Consider the following 23,063-nt stretch of genomic DNA (forward strand, 5'->3'; position numbering starts at 1 on the left):
TTAGAAATGACTGATACAGCTATTTTATTGCAGTGATACATCTTATCATTGAGCTTGTCTCAGAGTAATGATTCCTGCATATAAAAGTCTGTGTCAGTAGGAACGTCTGGGAGAAAATGCAACTTTAGCTATGGAGGAGGAAAAAACTTTTATAGCTTTCCTTATGTTAAAAGGTCAGAGAAAACAAATAACACTTCATCTTTTTGTCAATAAGAGAATTGAGGTCACAGTTGCCTCGACAGTAACAAGTTACTGAAACCATAAATTAGAAGGCCCATGGTGTCTCTTTAAAGTCCTGTGGACACTGTTAGCAATGGACTAGTGCCAACAACTGTGAAGGGGTGAAGGGTTCTCAAAGCAAAGTGCCTGCCAGGATTGTCTACACACTTCATGCATTCCCACTGAGGTCCAGTTAGTGCCCCCTGCAATCTGCCATCATCAATCTAATTCAATAGAGTGACAGAGACCAGGCAGTGTGAAACGCTGAACTCTGCCACAGAGTCAGCATCTACACTTGCACTGGGTCTCATTACAAGTGATGGACCTTACTTTTCCATCAGTCAGACACAGCAGAAAAAAAAGGCATAATTGGTCACACTGCACACTGTATAGTCATCAGCCGAACACTTCTGCTTTACTCTACCTTTTATAAACAGTAAACAGATTTACAAAAAGCGTTTTAGAACTATATCTGTAATGATGCTTTTTGTGTGTTCTTGATTATTTTACAAGTCAAAATAAAATATTTTTAGCAGCTCTCTGGAAAAATGCTATGAATTGATAGATTTAAAACAATTCAAGACGTAGTAATGTGTAAGGAAAAATAAATTGTATGTTTAATTAAATGAAACAAAGTATTGATCTGATTGAGAAAAAATAACTTTAAGATGAAATATTAGAGGAAGTTTTAAAGAGTAAAAACATAATAAGAATATTTATGCTGATATAATTGCTTTCTAATCGGTTTTATGAGTTCTATTTATTTTTTGGCCAAATAATGTTTCAATATTAACTGAAATGTTTTTTTAACTTAAATTAACAGCATTTGATACAATACATATATTATCACCTGTGATATTATAAATGATTTGCCATTACTCCAGGAAAAATGAGCCTTAAAAATTTTTGTTAAGTTCTTTAATTAAAAATACACTAGAGATAAGAAAGAAAAAGGTTTTTCTCAAGGTATTATATTACAGGCATGATGCTGTATAGACTTTTTGCTATAATATACAATCTAATGAAAAAATCAAAATTAGCTCATGTAAAAACTGTTTCCACAATAAAAGTCATATTCAATTGGGGGTTTTGGTCTAACCTCTATTAGAGAAAACTTAGATTTAACTCTTCTGGGATATCCAAATGTATATGATGTAGTCTAAAGATTACATAATTCTACATGATACTATATTAATCTACCCTGAGTTATCAATCATTGCCATCATTATAAACAATCTAAAATTTCATTTATTTCTATTAGGCATTGTGATAAAAAAAAAAAAAAAAACCCAAAGTCAGAATCTGCCCATTACTAAATTTTAGCCTCTAGAAATCTGAGAAAGGTGTCCATTTAGGGCGGAGCATTTGACAAACCTGTATTTCTAACTGTTGCACCACCTGCATTTGCACTCGACACTGGGCAGTGCTTCGGTCATCCAATGCATGTTCATTGTTAAGGTGCCTAAATAAACATAAACATAAACATAAAATAGAATGTTGAGCAATGTCTATCTCAGTGGCATATGCTCCACTTAAAAAGCACTTACATTAAAGTCTTATGTTCCTCTACAGTGGCAAATGGAACACCTTGAAACTATACAGCAAAAAGTTAAGTATGCTTATGTGTTTAGTGAAAATTATTTATGTAATATAAAGAGACCTTTCAGATAGCAGAAAATGTCATTGTCTCTAAGCTTATCAGTTATTACAAAAAAAAATTTTCTTTCCAAACCATTTATAGAATAATAGTAAATTACTAGATGTACTTCATACACTCATGTCATTTTTTAAAAGGGCAACTTATAAATATATAAACCAAAAGTAATTCTAAAGAGAACAAAGGCAATTCTCTATTTCATTTCTGTTAAAACAGTTTGTGGTTCCTATGATGTTATTTAGTGAGCAATGTCTTATATCACCAGGATGTGGTGTGAATTATGTAAATACGGCAAATCATCATTCCATGGAACCCAAAATACTTATGAAGAATGATCACTTGCTGTTTTTGATAAATAAAGTACATTGAAGATTCTGATAATCAGAAGCAAAAGATTGACATTTCGTATATAGTGTCCTATTTGGGAGACACCTAACCTAATCTTTACAAAAGTGGTGAAAGATAAGGCATTCTCATGATCATACTCTCCTCTTAAATATGTATTAGTCGATTATCATTATTTGTTATTATTACATCATGTTTAAAAAGATCTCCTTAATGAGTGGTATGTTAATACATCAAAAATAGTTTAGTAGAGCATCTCCAATGAACATGAAAATATTCAATAATATACACTTTGTAATTTATAATATATATTTGCTGCCTCCTAAAATAAAAAAATAATAATCTTCAAGTAATTTAATATCCTTTGGTGTGTCTATTTCACCAGTGGGCAAACTAAGGCAGCAATTTAAGAGATATTCATATCAATGCATGTAAGTGAAACATTTAACAGAATATTCACAAAATTAAGTAAAATTTTATATATTTATCCATCTGGGCTCAAGTATCATTTAGATGGTATAATAGCCTAAAAAAGCTTAGTATAACCTTAAAATCAGTATACTGAATTCAACAAATAAGTTTTTGTGCCCAAATTATTTACCTATACTTCTTAAAATTAATAATGAAGCAGAAAATACTATATAGACACATATGTTGAAGAAGAATCAAAATGGTGTTTCTGAGACGGAACTAATATATAAATTAGTACGTTTATTTATTAATTGATCTAGATTCAGCAATTAGAAACCTTTGTTCCGGTCTACCCTTTCCCTTGAAAAATTAAATCAGTTTTAATACCTTCTCATTGATCATAACATCAAAATCTCCATGCATCTTGACACAATTGTCATTCTTGGTTGAAGGGAAACTGCAGACTAAAATAGTGAGGTGTATCAGGTCATGTTTGAGATGTGTGCTTAGAGTGCAGGAGAGGCACTTCCACTATACTCATCTGCCCCTAACTCAGCTCTGTTCAGTTCTGTTATGAATCTACCTGGAATGAGAACTAAAATTCACTCACATTTTCTGGAAAAGAGGCATGAAATGCTACAGTAAACCAGAGGCTAGCATATAATGTAAAGTGTCACTAATTCCTAATAAATAGGGTCTTTAAAAATTGTTTTTCAGGTGTTTTTCCCAAAAACTTTAATGAAAATAAAGTAATTTTCTATCAGCGTACTACAATGGTAGTTGTGTTCTTAAAGCTTAATATTGCTGTGTTTTCTTAAGGTATTTTCCACCATGAACTCTTGGGGAACACACATATATTTATTCCACAGTCAGTCTAAATGATGAATATTTTACAAATGCTTCGGCTATACACAAAGATTAGTATATAAATGGAGAAAGATAACTAGAATATACAGCTTCACAAGAAAAGATATATTCAGTATAACATGTTTATTTTTGCATGAAATCACTTTTTAAAAAGGTTTTTCACTTTTGTTTACTTCTTAGTGATAATTATTGTCCTATATTTAAAGAACTAAAAAAAGTACAAAATGTTTGCATTATATTCTTGGGTCTTAGAGACCTATTCAATTTATCTATGCAGCTTTTATTAGAATAGAGACTGTAGACTACAATAATAGTCAATGAGGTTTTGTCTTGATTGAATTTTTCAGTGAAACACAAAAGAACCTTGCCATTAAAATAGTCCTTTATTCTCCTGTATGAAGGCGAAAGGTTTTTAAAGTGTTGTGATGTTCAGTAATGAGCCTCTATCTAAATTATCATTGGTGACAAACTCACAAAGCACTTTTCGAGGACACATAGTTATGAAATGCCAGAGCTGCCACTTTCTTTCCTGTAATTATAGGCTAGCTTGCAGCCCTTCAATGATCATTTATAGAACAGCCTCCAGTGGATTACTGAGAACTTGAAAAACACATACATACCTCTGCCACATCTCCCTTCTCCTTTCCTCGCTATTGTTTACCAGTGATATGTAAAATAATAGTTCCTATTCATTCTCCCTACTTAATTATGCCAATCAAAGTACAGAAATAGTGTCGGATATAAATACAATGCAATAAGACTAAATAAATAGGCTGAATATTAATATTAAATTATGAATTTATGTATTTATGACTATTTTATGCCCAAATTATTCTCTTTTATGTTTTTATAACTATCTCAGGTACTACACATATTGCTGTTCAAATTCTCTATGATTTATAAATCAAGAATGAGATAATACTGAAAAATGAGAGGATTGGTGGATTTTCTCAGTCAGTGCCTAATTGCTGTTTCAAAATGCATATGCAAAGGGACATTTCATTAATCATTTAATCATGTCCCTTGCAGGAAGTTGGAACTAATGTTGCAAATACCCTTTTCATATGACTGCTCCATAATACTATCTTATGCATTTGATATATTGCCTATGTCATAAATTATAGCTGCTTATAAAGGACCAAGTATGATTGTTATCTCTGAAGATGCTTGTTACAAAATCTTTATTAATTTCCTTTTTTTTACTTATTGGTAGTTCTATTTCACAGCTTCATACTGGCCAACAATAATACTCTTCCTGATGGCAAAGGTCTGTAAATTACCCATGCAATCACTAACACCATTTCACAGGCCTGTTCTACTTCTACTGTTCTGCTAACAAGGCGATTACACACAAATTACTGAATGTCTATGAAATATTTAAATGCATTCTACTCTACTATGCATTAATAAGAGCAAAGCAAGCTCTGGAATTCTGGTTAGCTCCAGTCCCTAATGTCCCCTAATGAGCCTCTTACCGAGACTGCAGTTCAAACAGAGAGGTGAAGAAAAAATGCAAAGGGTGCCTTCAGAAAGGCGGCACTGAACAAACATTGTGTGAGCCAGTTCTAATTTATGGGTCACTTTATAGGTATATTGATTTTTGTTTTCAAAATGGAATAAATGATGTGGTCGACTGATGTTCTTTCAAAACTGCATTGAATCTGTGTGCTAGGTAGGTAGTCTGGACTGGAAAAAAACATAAATAGGCAGTCAAATTCTTTCTAAAAACAATTAAGCAAGCATTTCAGAAAGATGAAAAGTTGGAAAAGATCCTTCCAGTTTATTTAATACATAATTCTCTTTAACGAAGCTTTTAAATTATGAATGTGTGTGGTACTTAAATTATATACACCCTAGATTAGTAATTCAATTTTAACCTCTGGATTTTTCAAATTCATTTAAAGTTATAGCATTTTATAAGCTAAAAAGAGATCAGACTTAAATCCAACTACGTCGGAGACCATTTTAACAAAATGTTTCACTTGCATATCACTGGTGTTTGATTTATTTTGCATCAAGCTTTTTATGTTTAAACACTGACAGGAGTTTAAATACAAAATGTTAGCTGTCACTATTCATTTAGCTGATTATGTGAGATGCCTTAGTTTTGAGAGATGGGGGCACTGTCACCAAAAGAAACAACATTCTGACAAGTTCAAAGAATGCTTTCTTGAGGTCATAATTTTGTAGCCATGCTGCCTAGTCAAAGACAAAGAAATAGACAATACATTGTAAGTAAAAGCATAATTTTAGAGTAGTCAGCTGTAAGAAAAAAAATACAACAAATTTCCATTAAATAAACTACTTCCACTACCTTTTTTGTTGCTCTTTATACAATGTCGAGCCTTAAAAATTTATTCTTTGTAAATAAACTTAATTCACTTATCATCAACTTATTACTCTTTAATATACTAATAGTTTTTACATACACTGACCATTCTGCCTTTCTTCAAAGATAGTACATCGGATCCATCTTTGTATCTCAGACCATGTTTTATCTGCTGGCATCTGCACATGCAGATTCAAGAACACTTGTCTGCTAAAAGGAATGTTATATTGTAAAACTTTTGGTTTTAGCTCTAAAAGTCAATCCATCTATATTTAAGCTGATTTAGGTCCAGGGAATGATCATTTATTTTGTAGCCAAATTGTATTAAAGTTTTGTCAGATGTTATTACACTTTGACATTTTCAAGACATTAATGAAGAACTAGTATTTAGGTTTTAGTGATCTAATGAGATCTTCGATTAGTGCTTAGACAAATACTTAGCGTCTGTCAACACCTACATTATAATAACATTCAAAAATTTTCCTAAACACCTGTTTTTAGCCTAGCCTTTCTTCATCTTTTATTTTTCTGCTTTTATCTTGGCTGTTACAGATAAGAGTTTCTAACTTTGTCCTAAGTATTTTTATTCAATAGGAAATAATACTTCAATTGAATATTAAAGTATATATGTACGTATGTACGAATATGACTATGAAGGCATGTTACACATAAGCAACTCTCCTCTGATGGCTTTTCATGCGGTGCTGGGCAAAATTAGAGATTCTACAAATTTGGAAATGTAATGTGAAAAAGAGAATCAATACATTTTCTATTACCCTTTGTTATTTAACAAATTAAGTGATAATAGATAGTTTACTTTTATTTCAAACCAATAGATAAGTTGTCTGATACCCAAGTAAAGCTCAAGCTATACAATTTATTTCTAATGCATTTTAGGAATAAAAATGCCACAAAAATATTTTCTCAAAAACAAAACTTTCACAATAAACACTGGCTATAAAATGTCCAGAAAATGGATAAACAAGAAAACTCAGAGCTAAAATCTTTCACAGCTTTGACTTGTCCGACACTTTTGTTCCAAGACTCTCAATTATCTGCACTATTACAAAAGAAAAGCTAAATCTTCTTTCCAAAAAAATCTGTATTAGTGGTGTACCTTCTTCATTTCACTTTCCATACAGACAGTAAGTACATTTTTTTCTGAATAACTGAAATTAATTTAATAAAATTATTATTTTATTTCTCTTCAAAGTTCACATACATTTTAAGTAAAACACAATACCAGTATGGAAATATGTCTAATTAATATTTCATTTCAGTACTGTGCACTGACATTAACTTTATTAACAGAAATTACCACAGATCTTTGAGTTAGGGAATCTAAAGCATATCATAACAAAAATGAACTAAAAGAAAGGCTTTAAAATCTACTGTCATTTGTTCTGTCATCCCTATAAAGTTAATGGTTTGGAAAAATGGTCACTCTTTGGAACCAAAGTTGATATTTAATTGAAAGGAAATTATTTTTTAATTGTAATTTTTCATTTTAAAAAGTATTAGCATGATTATGAAAAAAGAAGCATAGAAAGTAAAATGAGGGTTCCTATTCATCTGCTTGTTAGTAATAAAAATATATATAAGTATTTGAGATGAATAAAAATGCTTCTTTCCATGTGCTATAAAGGAAATCATACTGAAGAAAGAGTATGCATATTTTTCTTAAAGATTTATCTTGAATTTTGTCAGAAAGAACTACTTGGAGCAATAAAATGTGTGGTGATTGGGCTAATTCTACAGCTTAAATTACCATACTGAGGAGACAGAAACAATAGTCCTGTAAATAATCTTAAGTATAAGGCATAATATAACAGATTAAAAATTACTAACATATCCAAATGAAGAAATATGAAATTAGTTGTTGAAAGAATTAATATGGCTATATTCTGTCTTTATTTTAACAAATGTTATTTTTCTTAGAGGAAAACTTTAACAAAGTTACCTAACATTTTCGATGCTCTCTTTGCCAAGAACGGTCAAATAAGTTTCATACCCAACAAAACGGTAGCTCAGAACTGTTTTCGTATAAGAGGAGTACACATTTTCATTTCAGAACGTTTAAAAAAGCCATAGTAGTATAGAAAGCAAATTTTCTTTTAATTGGTCAGGAACAAGAAAAGGTTTTCAAAAAATCCTTGTGGAAGTCTTACTGTAATTCAGTTATAAAATTATTATGATGCCAAGTACTTGTACCTTGTTGTTAAGGTACTTTTGCTCTATACCCCGTAGTCTACCATTTGTAAACACATCTTTTTGATGTTTCTGCCAACATCCTGGCAACAAAGCAGTGCAATTTCAAATGAGCTAATTAACTTAATTGTTGATGAAGCATGAAACAGTTCATTCACCCTGTTAGCTGCTCCATGACAACATAAGAGTCTCAGCCTGTGAAGTCACTTATCTCCATAAACCTATCTATAGCTCTCTGTTTAAATCTCTTGTATACCGGAATTGTGCATGGAAAATGTTTCATGCAAGATGCATATCCTCACTTAAAAAAGAACCTTTTAAGAATTAAAAAAAAAAGTCACTGTATGAAGAAATTAAGGATACACCAAGTTTTGATTTTAAGCTTGAGAAGCCATATAACCTAACACACAAACATACAACCATGTATGTTTCTTTACGATTATGAGGGCAACAAGTATCAATGTGGATGAAATATAGTTATTTTAAAGCTTTATCTCCTATTAACTTTCATTTCTTTATGCTTCTTGAATATGTATTTGAAATACCACTATTTAAAGTAAGGGACATAAAGTCTGCAATTAAACAGTAAACCTATAAAATGTCTGTTTGTTTAAAAATACATATATTATATGACTCCGCATAATTTTACTTGAAATTTTTATTGAAAATTTAAAATTTAAGCGAACCTGGAAAACATATCTTTCAACTATTGACGCTATTATAGTGGGCTAATATTTTTCATTCATTTAAAAATCCATATTGAATAGTTTGTAAATATTCACATGAAAAGATAAGGATAAAGAGTTAACCTTCTCAGCCTGACTTTGCTAACCCACTTCTTGGAACAGACAGAAAACTCAGAGTGTGCTTCATTGTGGACCCTTACTTTCCTCCTTCAGCTTTCTTTGGTTTACTTACAACAACGTGCCTAAAACTCCCACATATTCCACTCCATCCCTTAAAAAAATACAAAAAACCTACTTTAAAAACTGTCCAAAATCTTCACAAATGCTTTCACAGCCTGGCCATTTGCAAACTCCATGACCATAGAGAGTGTGAGAGGCCCCAGTCTCCTCATGTGATGAGCTGTAGCAAAAGAACACGGCATCAGATTCATCTCAAGAAGCCATAATCGTTGCAGGCTGCTAGCTCCTGTCAGGTTACGATCAGTGACAAACAGGTCAAAACAGGTCAATTCAGCTCAGAGCAGTCAGAAAAATTTAATCGTTCTATTGAATAGTTCAACTGCCAAGGCTAGATGATGTTCCAATTAGAGGAGAAATAGAGCCAAAGATGACTGTTAATAAAGGATGAAAAACTAAGAGGACTGTATAATATCATATGCTAATCCTGCCATATGACCTTAATGTTACATTTACCTCTAAATAAAAAATATATATTCATATGTAGTCAAGTGAAAAAGCAAACCTATATTATTAAGAGAGTAATAAGATTTTTGAAATGCTCTTTTTAAAAAAGATATAGACATTTCGAATCATTTAAATTATTGAATATTTATGTGTGATACATATATATTTATACTGTAACAGCTGATTTAAAAAATTCAACTTTGGAACAGTGTTCATTAGCTATATCCATCTACAGTGATTGAAGACTTTTGATAAGTACTGTATCACATACGGGAATCCTAGAGAAATCAACCAACTTCTAAAATATATAAACATAAAATTAATCCCAAATAAAACAACAGTATGAAAGCATTCAGAGGTGTAACATTTTATAATAATGTAAGTGAACAACAAAATTTTTTCATGATACTCAAGTGAAGACCAGAAACATCACCAAATTATAACATTCTATTTTAAACTATACTGTAATTAAATGTCTTTGAAAAAAAATATTTGTTTATGAGAAAGAATTTGTTGCAACTAGGCAGATATTCATATTCTATAACAGAACACTGTCATTACACTACACTTAAATTTGAATTTAGAGATATATATCATATGAGTCTCAGCCACTTCGTTAAAAAAAATCCTACACTTATGTTTCATCTTTAAAAAATATATTTTTCAAGTTGAACAATATTTTAGCTTATATATTTTATGTAAATTACTTTAAAAAACATGATTAGATAGCCATATGCCTGAATAAATGGAACTAAATGAACAAAAGTGCATGAGTTCTCTTCTTAACAAAACCAGTCTCTATACACTTAAAATAAAACAGTAAGTTTAAAAATTTACATAATGTACTCAGTGTTGGTAACTGAAATCAAATATTTTTTTTTATTTATGGATTTTGAGTCAAATGTGTTCAGAAAGTTGCAACCATAAGTTTGTTTTAATATATTTATAAATTTCAGCATATTTATGTTTATATATATCTATAATTATTTGAATTAATAATTCAAATTAATAAATAATCTTTAATTATTTGAAACTGATTAAGCTAAAAAAATGGTAAAATGTTCTCATAGCATTTGGGTTAATCACAACATCTTAGCCACAAAAATATATTGACACAATAATTCCACATTCACTTATTAAAAAATAACTTTCTTCAGGCAAATTCCCACTGTATCCATCAAACTGCCGGTATGTGAACTAATTTTGTAACATAAAATAATATATTAAATAAAGGTATCCGATTAATTTGTTGTTTTACACATTTTGCCCCTGTACAAATAATAATTATTAGTTTTATCAATGGTTAAAGTAAAATTTGGTGATAGATAAACATAGAATAAATCTCATGAGGTTTACCTGTCTCGCCTTGCATTTAGAAGTGAAGACTGTCCATTCACTATGGAATGATGGGTTATTGGTGGTGACACTTTGGAAGTGGTGGAGGAGGTAGTCGAGGAGGAATTGTTAGTAGTGAGGTCTAGCCCTCCATGTTTAATGCCATTGTCTTCCATACTGTGAACTCCAGCCACTTCTTTCCATAACTGCTGAATCTCAGCAGGACTTAAGCCAGCTATAAAATGAAAGAAAGCTCTACTAATATAACAAAGCAAAGTTCATATAATGAGATTAGTGTTATTAGGGTTGATGCCAATAATAAAAGTGATGTTACTGGCATAATTAATATACAATATTAAGTACTTTATACCATCAGTACCATAGCTTTTCTCTTGACTATTCAGTTATTTGCTAAAGACTGCCAATTTGGGAATAATATTGGGAATAACAGTGGTTGGAATAACAACAAAGATTAACAGAAAAATAAATCCAGCAAGTTCTATCTGAAGATTAAGCTACTCAACTTTTAACATAGGTTTTACTTATTGCTAGTATTGTTTTTATCAGTAAGGAAGTGAAAGAGAAACAAATTTAGAAATAAGACATCAAGAGAAATGAAAAGAAAAAAAAGAAGTAAGGAGGGTAAACAAAAATGTCAGAGAAATATAGTAAACACAACTCAAAATAAAACTGGATTTGACAATTTGGTTATTTTGATATTTCTCAGACAAGCGACTGAAATAATTGGATTTCATTTTGAGGTCCTGAATAAGCCAATGTGCTTAATAACAATGGATCAATTAAACAGACAATATCTAAACTTCTCCTTGTTTTTATGACTAACAGAATAAAACTACTACTCATTTTAAACAACTCCTTGGCTCAGATTATGCAAATTTACCTGATTTATAAAGAATGAAAATAAAAAAGCTAAGCACACTCTTTTAGCTTTTAATTATAATTTTCAAACAAGGAATTGAGAGACTATTTGTAGTATTTGACTTATACAATAGTACTTTTATGTGTGAAGTACTGTGCCTTCATACACTCTTTATATATCTTATGCTCTAAATTTAATCCTCACTACAGTCCAATGGAGTTGATATTTTTATTTCAACAAATTATGGATAAGGAAACAAAGTGGGAATGAGGTTCAAAACTATCTCCAGGTCATAAATCTTATATGCAATAAAGCTATGATTTAAATCCAGGCAGTCTGACTTAAATGCCTTTGCTCTTAAACTATTATATTAAAAATGTGAAAATTATTGAATAAAGATATACAAAGAAAATGTAGTTGTAATTACAATTGCTGTCATTTATTGAACATCTACTATGTCTGATACTTTATAGTCATAATCTCAATTAACTGTAACTGAAGTTAGAAATCATTACATTTTACAGATGAGGATGTGGAGGCTCAGAAAGATGAACTATGTTGCCCCAAATCACTAAGCTCATAACTAGTAGAGACAATTCAAACCTAATGTCCTGTGGCTCCAAAATCAATGCTCTTCATTATTATGTTTATCTACAACATTGAATGAAAGCACTAATCAAACTATGTTCCCACCCCCACAACTCAACATATATCTATATTAGATGGTACAGTGATACTGATTGATTAGGTGTGTGGGAGTGGAGCGGGATGGAACAGGCAGGGGAGAGTGGAGAAAGATAACAGAATATGACGGTGAGGAGAGTGAGCCTTTTCACCTCTACCCCTGCAAGTGAAAGAATCACTGATGATAGCGGTAAGTAGCCCAAAGTGACAGAAGAAGTCTCACTGCTCCACACATAACTTCTGGGTCAAATTATTCATGACAATGGTAAGTTTAAATTGCTATGCCTATCACCATTTCACATAGATAGTTTTACTGAAAACTATCATTTTGGTGATTCTGGCTCCTCATGATTTTAAGACACAGCCTGAGACTAAAGAAAAGATAGGATAACTCAGGTTTCCAAAGTTATTAAAAATATTTTTTTGATGAAAAAGAGAATAGCTTAATAAAGTAAGGTATTTCTATTACATAGGAAACAATTTCTATATAAAGATCAATAATTACTGCTTTAATTCTAGTTTTAATCTAGGATTCTGAAACTTTTCTGCTTTTAACTTTTTGATTACAGGTCTGTGTGTGGTAGGTGTCCTAACAGCCAAACTCCATTAGCAAATTCTTTTTTGTGATAGTATCAACATGTCTTTTGTATCAAAACTCTCAGCATCTCACTTGCTACCTTTCTGCTGCACCATTAGCTCTTGCGTGGACCACTACTATAGCTTCCTGCCTGTCTTTCAGCTTTCACCTTGCCTTTGTATATTTTACTCTTCATTTATCAGCCAGAATTTCTTTTTAAATGTAAATTAGGCCATGGCACTTCCCAGGCAATGTCTTTCCAATGTCTTTCCGGAACATTTAGAAAAAACAAAACAAAACAAGAAAAGAAAAAGAAAACACCTTACTATGGCCTATGAAGTACTGGCATTTACCACCTGTCTTTTGCTGCCTCTCTGACTTCACTCTCTCTACATTTCATTCTGTTATAATTGCCTTCTGCTTATTCTCGAATGCATCAAACGTTTGCTCTCTTTCCAGCTATTGTTCTAGTTGTTCCCACAGCCTGGGTACCCTGGTTGCAGATGTTCCCATGGTTCCCTCCCTCACTTCCTCTGAGAGGTCTTGGACTACACTGTCAACCATTGGCCCTTCCTACCCTGCCTTCTATCATTCTCTATGATCTCAGTCTACTTTGTTTCTTTAGAGCATTTAGCAGTCTCTGAAATTATATTATTTATTTGTTTGTTTTACTTATCATCAGTCTCCCTCTAGTATAATTTAAGCTTAACAAGAACAGAAATTTCTTATTTTATAGGTATATTCCCGGTGCCTAGAATAGTGCTTGGTATGTGCTCAATGAATATTTGTTGATTTCATTGATTTTAACAGATTCATACAGTTCTCGAAGACATCTTGGTTTCCACATGAAGTTCTGTGGTTCTTAAACAACATATTCTTTATGAATATTGCTACTCTGTAAGGCCAATGTCTAAAGAATTATAAGTGGTACTTGATTCTAACAGAATAAGCAGCTAATAAAATTTTGTGTCTCGGCTAAAGACTCAGTTGTTTTTAGAGGTTGTTTCAGTTAAAGATGTTTTCAATAATTTAGTTTTTGTATTTCATTAATAATTTATTTTACCTAAGTCTCTGCTTACCTTTCAAAAGTAGATTTCTATTATATTATTCTTTTTACATTGAAAATTAGTGGTATTAGCATAGTATCACAATGAAATGGTAATAGATACAAGCACATAAACATTTGACGAATAAATAACCTGTTCACTATCCAGATAATGATTCTTAATTAAAAGGAAGAGGAAATGGTTTTTAAATATTATAGGTAAGGGGAAGAGAATACATTACATCAAAAAGATATTCCTGTTAGCTGGGGTTCTCAAAAGTGTCTGTATATTATAACTTGGGGATATTTCAAAACTTCCAGTGCCCTGACCACAGCCCAAATCAACTAAATCACAATGTCTGGTGGCAGGACCCAGGCATCAGTAGTTTTGGAAACTCCATGATGATTCTAATGTGAAGATAACTTGGGGAAAAAAATTTAAAAGTAAGGCAAAGTTTTTACATCTACAATTTCCTTAACTTTTTTCTATGGATACAAAACTATGAATATGAAACAAGTCATCAATCAATTTTGTACAATTTTGAAAGTTTTGTAAGTTTAGAAGTTTTGATGATTTCAAGAATTAATTTATTTTTCCCTCAGTAATATAACAAGTTCAGTATTTCCTACACTGTTCTATAGAACAACACTCTTCTAAACACTTTAATCTAAGAGTTCTAGGAGGTCTGTGGTCTCTGTCTGGGACACTTATGATTCATGTTAGCATGTAAAACTGTTCTGAGTGTCTAGGAATTAAGAAAACTTGAATCTTTTTTTAATTCAGTGTTTTACAATAATATTAGAAGGGAAAAACCCCTCCAATGAACCCCTTCAACAATTACACTAATTTATTTTAGTCTTAAAACAGCAGGCATAAACTTAGGATTCATCAAGTGATCTCCAGTCTAGTCCCCTCCCTTCGATTGCAGGCTGCCTATTCATAATCTTAACAGATTTTTCAAAGCTTACAAATTCAAAACTAAGCTCCTGTTTGTATAGCTTCTCTGACTCCAACTCACTTCTCTACTAGCTTTCTTTGTTCCTTTTTTATTTAACAGATACTTATATGGTGCTTCTGATATGCCAGTCACTTTTCTAAGTGCTTCACACATGACAACTAATCTAATACCCCAAACCACTATTGCTGCTGTTGCTGTTTAGAGATGAAGACACTGAGGCACAGAAAAGTTAAGAGACTTGCTCTACAGCTAATGCATGGCAAAACTCCCTCACATTTTTAGGTCATTACTTACATATTCCCTTCCCAGGACTTCTTCCCTGGCCACCATGTTTATAAGTTCAACTCTTCCCATTTCCTACTGTTACTTTATTTCCTCCTATCCTTACATTAAAATTTTTGTCCTTAGTACTTACCACTATATATTTACTTAATTTAATGTCTATTCTACACTAAAGTGTACGTTTTATGTTGGCAGAGATTTTTATGTTTTCTTCACTGCTTTATCCCGATTACCTATAAGAGTGCCTGAGGTGAGTGAAAGCTCAATGAATAAAACTTAAAAGATTTTTGTTCAGCTGACCAGAACACTAATATACTGGCAAGCATAATCTTGGAATCAGTGGACTAAGCCATCGTAGAATAATAGTCAACTTGAAATCTTAAGTGAAGATTATTAGATTTTCTTTAATAACATGTCAAGGATACACACACAAACACATCCTAATGCTAAAAAGTTTCATAATTATGTAATTTTAAAATTCCATAACCATATAAAAATGAACTCTATTCTACTTTTAATGATGACTTGAGCTTGTTCTTCTACACTGCCAGTACTGAAAATAAGCATTAAAAGATTTGTTTTTTCAGAAATTGAATAAATAAAAGGATGAATTCCTAACCAAATTGCATGTAACCTCATAGATAAAGCAGTTAATTAATAATTTTTTAATCTTGGAATCAGAGTTTGTGGAGTAACAACTGGGTACCAAACACTCTGCTAAGAATTAATTAAAATTTGATTATTCATATCTAGATTATATATCCTTTGGACACACAGGTTTAAAAATTTCAGTGGTTTTACTTATTGGTAAAAATTACATTAGGACTCTTTTGTGCTCAAAAATAAAAGTTTCTTTCAATGTCCTTTCATTTTCTATGTCCAGTAATTAGTTTTGAAGTTAAGTAAAAGCATTTTATGCATTATGATATAAGATAAATCTACTGTGAATTTTTAATTAACTTATTTACTTATACTCTGCTTCTTTTCTAGGGTTTCTTCTGACTAAAAGTAAGAAAAGCAAATTTTGGTAGGAGTATTTATATCATTCATATATTTTATTGAACAAATTTGATATTAAGCAATTTGAATTATTAAAATATTATCATGTAATTTTTACTTTTCATATTAAATTTTACATTTTGAAAAAGTAGTATACACACTTGGCCAAAATAATTAAATAACAGAGAAGTGTATATATTGCAAAATTAAATTTCCCTAACAGCTCTGACCTCTTGGTCCCTAGTTCTCCTCTCCAAAGGCAACCATTATTCAAGTTTCTAGGCTATCCTTCAGAGATCTATGTGTTCATATATAATGTGCCAAACCTAACATATTATTGATTTATATTTGACTAGGGGCTTACTATAACCTGTAGGTATGATACTCATCTTTAAAATGTATGTTTAATGAGAGGTGTACGGAATACACATTTTGTCCAAATGCTGAATTACAGAGGGTAAAGAAATCCCTATTTGGCTGAAACTGAGACCAAAGGCAAACGTTGTAACCAAAGAAGAAACTTCTGAGATATGAGAATACATTTGATATAAAAAAATTCTTACTATGATTTTAATGCTAACATTTTTACAGGCAGTATTTTTTAAGATTGATATTCTACTATAAAACAATAATTTCTCAGTTTTCCTCATCGTGAAATTTTAATGTGGCAAAATTGACATTCTGCTTCTTAGTCACCCCTCAAAGAATTGATAAATAAAACTTTTTCAAGTCTTATGGCATAAATGGAATTAAATCCATTTTAATATATGCATGCTAGCACACTAAACAATTCTTCAAGAATTGGAATTATGATATAATATTCTCCATCTTTCTATATTTTTTACATTTTCTCAAAAGATCACACTTTGAATATTTCCCTATGTATTTATTTTTTATGTTAGTTTTTATACATAAAATTAACAACATTCACAGATAACTTTGCAAAGTTTTATTACTTCAGTAATAAGTGTATATTTATATTTCTGCTTGCTGATGGGAGATTCATTATATAGAACCCCAAAGAAAATTTTCTCTCCAAGTTACAAATTGAAGACTTATGATATTTGAAAGGGAATGCTAAGATGGTAACAATAATTCTGCATAAAATGCATTGTTTATATTGCTCCTGCTGTTACCCTGAATATACAGTGGTGATCTATGCAACCTTACATAATTACAGATAAAGCAAAAAATCAGGTATGCCAGAAATGGTATCAATGTAGGTACTTAGCTATTTAGATTTCCAGAAGCAGAGAATGAAGTCAAAGCCAAATAACTGATTTGGCTAAATAATGATGCCAAGGACAAACATTCCTAACAGCATAAAGGATATCATTATGTTTTATTTCAAAAGACTTCATTTTCTTTATTATTCAACAGTTCTCTGATTTCAAGCTCTTCTAGTTCTACAAAGTGTTACTTAAAAATAGTTCTGGCTTGATATCTAGCGTTCCCTTTGGTCTTTCAGATTGGTAACAAAAATGTTATGTTTTAAATAACTTTCCTAAGTTCAAAAATATGCAAAAAGTTGGAATGAAATGTAGATTTTTACCACATATATTTTAGTCCCTATAATCACAGTAAACCTGTGAATATATGGTATATTAGGATACACTGACTTCTATCATGTCAAAAACATATCAAAGTTTAAAATATATGTACAATAATTTTCTGTTTTCTAACTTGTAGACAATGATATCTGGTCATGAAAATGTGTCTCTGTGTATTACTAGTTGATATATGAACTATAATATCTATGTAGCAAATTGCTTTATATTCAGTATATTATTTGAGATTGACTTACAAATCCATCCTTTTTTATTTAATTTCTATATACCTATACTCACTCTATACATATACTTAAGGTAATTTAATTGCCTATTTTTCATTACAATTCAGTATTATAGTAATATTCATGATGCCTTTAAATACTTCATATTTAAAATAATATACTTTAAAATGATAAAATACATTACATCATTTTGCAATATAGAGAAAAATGTATAACTCCTACTCTTATCAAATTTATCTGATTATCATATACATATTTTTATATAGTTGAAAAAAGTTATAACGTTGAAAACAGCCTGAGGAAGCTGTGTTAAGTCATGGGGATAAATACTGCAAATACGGTATATTTTTAAGAACTCAATGAGAACATTATTATTGCATATTAATCCTACTCAGTTGTCATATGGCTCTTATTCATGGCTAATTAACCAACCAACCAAAACCTGGTGTAAAGTGGACTGGGAAACTATATAATAAATATATTTAAAATATATATTGTTCATCTGAAATAACCACTAACTAAGGCAGAACTGTTTCTACTCTAACACATACTTCTTTACATCCTCACACTCTAATTTCACAGCACAGCACCAAAAAAATCAGTTTCTTTACTATAGCTGACACATTCTGCCTGTGTTTGGCTGATTGGTCTTCATGATGGCACTTTTTATACTTCTCATCTAAACAGTGGAAAAACATGATAATGACTTTGATCTTTGTTGTTTAAAATATAAATTTTCTGCTCAAACTCAGATATGTTTTCAGATTTACTTCCTTTTCCTCAATGTTCTCCATCCTGCGCATTTTCTCTCTCATATACCTTATAGAGAGTACAAATAAAATAGAAAAAGATAATTATATCAAAAGAAAGCTCAGAAAAGAAGAGAAAATTTTCATTTAAAAACTATTAGAATGGTTATATCATAGTATAACCATAATAAATTTCCTAGTTCAGCAAGATATTTATTTATTTGTTTGCTTATTTATTTTGCAGTCTAATTTTTATTTTTTTCATTTACAGTTGATATTCAAAACTACTTAATATTAGTTTCAGTTGTACAGCATGGTAATTAGACATTTATGTATTTCTTAATCCCTTCATCTTTTGTACCTAGCCCCCAGATATATGTGTATGCTTGTTTTGAAAGAATGCAGGCTAGCATATATATTTCAAATAAGTTACATTTTATTTCTATGAACATCTATTTTAAACTTCCCTAAAATGTTTCTTTGAATGGTTTTACTCAAAATAGTCATGGTGGATCATATTTTTCTATGGAGGAGATTCTCATAATTTGATCTCAAATACAGATTTCATTTAAATTTTACTGAAAAAAAATCAGTGAGATGAATTTTTTGCTTCTGTTTTGGTGTAGTTTCTACCAAAGAAATCCATGTTTACATTGAATTAACTTATAAATTCCTTTCTTTTTAAATCTTATTTATTTATTTGTCCTCAAATTGTTTTTATTTTTCTAAAGAATAATAATATGTGAAAAGAACATTTATTGCTATGGTTACACCATGGTTTATTTTAATTCTTTTTGAAATGACATAGAAAAGTAGCTATTGCTTTGTTTTTCTTTCACTATTTTAACTTTATCTTTCTTGATTTCCTAAGAATGATTCAATCAGATGAATAAGAGGATCTGAAGTCAAGTCAAAGAGGGAATTCTGGGAAAAATAAGCCAAGAAGACAATATTTGATAAAAAGAAAAAGATTGATCATAATGTTATTAATTTCATGTGGCAGAAACAATGATTATGTGCATTTTAAAGACTGTAGTTCATTTAATTTTTGTATATTTGTTTTTCTTTTCTTCAGTGCATCCTATAGTCAGAAAAATGCACAGCAAATACTCCTACAATATGAGCCCCTATGTAACAAATATAATTAACTCAAAATTCATTTGGATTAAAGTTTGTTCTAACAAAATCTAAATGCAAATTAGAATATGCTTTTATGAAGTTTAATGAAATATGACTTTTACCTATGTCGAGAATTTTAGCACACAAGGATTCATTTTATTTACAATTATTTTTCTTTTTTCTACTCCGAACTCTTTCCATTTCCCAAAAGAGTCAAGTGATAAATACATAAATTGTATTACTATATGGTATTATTGTACTATCAAAGTACATACAAAATTTTCTTATCAGAAAAAAAACAGTAAGAGCACAGTTTAGTTTTTCAAAGCTATTCACAATTCATGCATAAGCAACATTATTTTAGAGAAAATAGGATCAGTCTGGTCCCATAATGTATGTTGGGATCCCTTACAGCAGTGGTCCCCAATATTTTTGGACTGGTGCTCCTATGAGAACCTAATGCCTGTAGATCAGAGGTGGACCTGAGGTGGTAATGCCAGTGCTAGGGAGCAGCTGCAAATACTGATGAAACTTTGCTTGCTTGCCCACCGCTCACCTCCTGCTGTATGGCCGTTAGTAACAGGCCATAGACCTGTACCGGTCCATGGCCCTGGGGGTTGGGGACCTCTGCCATACAGTATAACTAGGAATATGCACTGCAGAAATACATAAAGCCTCTCTTTTATATACAGGGGTTGCAATGTAAGGATTAGAAACTTCTATCTTTTTTTAATCAGTTGTCAACCAAAACTTATGTCAGTTCATTTATGTTAAATGAGGTATTGTTAGTTTTCTCACTAATCTAATTTTCTGCAGATCTTCAGTATATGTTCAATAGTGCTTGTGTTGCCCTTATAAATTATTTTCTGCCATATGACTAATAAATACACATTTAATATCTACCAAAGCATTTGAAAACAGGGTGTAGTAAAATTTATGAGTCTTAAAAATAATGTGTCATGCAACTATGTTAATAAAGTTTTAATAATAAACTTGAAGGTCATAAGAACAAAATTTCTCAAGGTATGCGGTGGACCGGCCATGGTAGAAAGTGCAAGATTAGAAATGCAGTATGTACCACATTTTGTATATACCTTGAGGCAGTGATTGGACAGGAAGTGCCGCCTGGCCAGGTGGAATGGAGATGAGTCCCTGACGCTGAAGGCTGAGCAGATGTTGCTGTTGCTGGAGTTGTTGCATCTGGAGAAGCTGCTGCTGGAAGACAAGCTGCTGGGCTGCCAACTGCTGCTGCTGCTGCTGCTGCTGCTGCTGCTGCTGCTGTTGCTGCTGCTGCTGTTGCTGCTGTTGCTGCTGTTGCTGCTGCTGCTGCTGCTGCTGCTGCTGCTGTCAGAAAACCCAGCCCAGTCAACAGCAGAGAACATGATCTACACGAACAGCTCTCATACAGAGAAATGTACATTCCTTTCATTGCCCCAGTGAGCTTTTGAATGATTGTTCCATGGTCAAAGGTCAAGGGCAGAATGCGAACAAGTTCTAGATTTTCAGCTGCCTTTCTTTTAAATATTATACAGCAGCAGAGAACCAGAAAGTATTGCATTAAGAGTATGGTACAAAGTCAAGAGAAAGTTTGTAACAAAGGTTCAGAATTTCTAAAAAATCGACTTATTGCAGAGGATAATGAATTTATTTAGACTAAAAAATAACATTTTATAGAAATGGTCAACTTTGACAACAATCTTTTTTTCCAACTTAATAAGTTTGATCTGCGGAGGTCTACGAATGTGGTCTCTAGTGTTCTATTAGGAAACTGGGATGTAGCCCTCACAGGAGAGGCCTGTTATCTCTCTCTCTCTTCCTTCTTCTCCTCTCTTGTTGAAATATATTAATGGCAGGATCAGGTTCAAGGCAGAAAAAGAAAGTGCCCTTATTATAAGAAAAAGTATAACTTCCAATTTTGTGAGGCATTATATTAAAAACCTGAGTTCTTTGGACTCGGGAGGGTATGAGAGGCAGTCACACTTCAGAGAAAGACAAGCTGCTGTGGAAGACCTTTCCTTTTTAGTTTGGGAAAAGAAACTTCTGATGCGCTCACTGGAAAACAGACTGCATAATGGAGCAAGTCATGTGGATTGCCCAAAGCCTCCGGAGAAATAAGGGAGCAATTTCTATTCTGTAGTTGATGGCTGTCTGAAATTCTATTCACAAATCCAAACAGAATCAAAGCCTCAGGAGGTCAAAACTGTTTCCTGGACGTTTGCATAATGGGCAGCTTGAAGACAACGGCTCTGATACCTGCTGATCAATTTAACTACTTCAACATGTTTTGTTTGTATTATGTTTATATTTGATGCAGTTTGCTGACAAGTGCAAGCTAGGCCTGAGAAGCCAGCTTGTCAGTTTGATTTATGAGCATATCAAACTGTAACTTTCTACTCGCCACTCCAAACCTACAGTAGCAGTTCATTAATCAGAGGCCTGTGACTTTGAAATCTGTGCTCAACCAGTTTCTCTCCTAGTCTTCCCACCCCCAACAACAGACCAAATTTGCATTCATGTTCTCTGAGCTGCAGCACTAAGAAATATAAAGTTCCCTCACCAACTTAGAGTCTCGGTGAATACAAGATAATCAGTACTTTGTCCACCACACAGCTTGCTCTTTGTACACTGCGATTCATTAGTGAACATTAGACAGCATTAGATTGGAACTCTCAAGTCCCATGTTACAAAAGAGGAGAACATGAGAGTTCTCCTGTCACTGTTATTAAGCTCAGTAAAATATACGATAATGCGTCTTTGACAGCAAGAGCCTTGTGATAGGAAGATCTGAGACCACCCTCAACTCAACTCTTTTCTCAACCTCACATTTTTCTGTACTGATGAGCTGACCAAATCCTACCTCTTTTGCTTGCTTTCCAGGATGTTGCTGTTGCTGCTGCTGCTGTTGCTGCTGCTGCTGCTGTTGCTGCTGCTGCTGTTGCTGCTGCTGCTGTTGCTGCTGCTGCTGCTGTTGCTGCTGCTGCAAAAGCTGAAGATGTAACTGCTCTTGCTGTTTCTTGTAAAACTCTTGTAGTTGTTGCTGAATAAACCATTTTGACTTTAATAAATAAAGGCAAAAGTTTCATGTATTACAAATCTCCTAAACCCTTCTAGACTGGCATACGGTAGGTAGAGTATCAAGATTCGTCTCATGAGAACAACAAAAATATGCATTGGATTCAAGGAGACAGATCTACATACATTTTTTTCCAAGGCAGCTGAAATTTTCCAATCCAGAA

General features: G+C 32.0%; 1 protein-coding gene across 18 annotated transcripts in view; it reads right to left on the bottom strand.

Annotated features, from left to right (window-relative positions):
• The window catches only part of FOXP2 (forkhead box P2), a 245,159-nt gene that overhangs the window by 39,409 nt on the left and 182,687 nt on the right, over positions 1–23,063 (bottom strand). For 3 of the 18 annotated variants that reach the window (XM_011372421.1, XM_011372420.1, XM_011372422.1), the window contains 6 exons: positions 22,809–22,864; positions 22,685–22,718; positions 20,909–21,078; positions 10,763–10,966; positions 9,018–9,122; positions 1,594–1,681 (listed from right to left, as the gene is read on the bottom strand). In XM_011372421.1, coding sequence (XP_011370723.1) covers positions 1,594–1,681; positions 9,018–9,122; positions 10,763–10,966; positions 20,909–21,078; positions 22,685–22,718; positions 22,809–22,864 — 657 coding nt within the window. Of the gene's footprint in view, positions 1–1,593; positions 1,682–9,017; positions 9,123–10,762; positions 10,977–20,908; positions 21,160–22,684; positions 22,865–23,063 lie in introns of all 18 variants that reach the window. The other 15 variants (XM_011372417.1, XM_011372423.1, XM_011372407.1 and 12 more) reach the window with 11 other exon arrangements.

The sequence above is a fragment of the Pteropus vampyrus genome, unplaced genomic scaffold, assembly GCF_000151845.1.
Source record: "Pteropus vampyrus isolate Shadow unplaced genomic scaffold, Pvam_2.0 Scaffold206, whole genome shotgun sequence".
Lineage (NCBI taxonomy): Eukaryota > Metazoa > Chordata > Mammalia > Chiroptera > Pteropodidae > Pteropus > Pteropus vampyrus.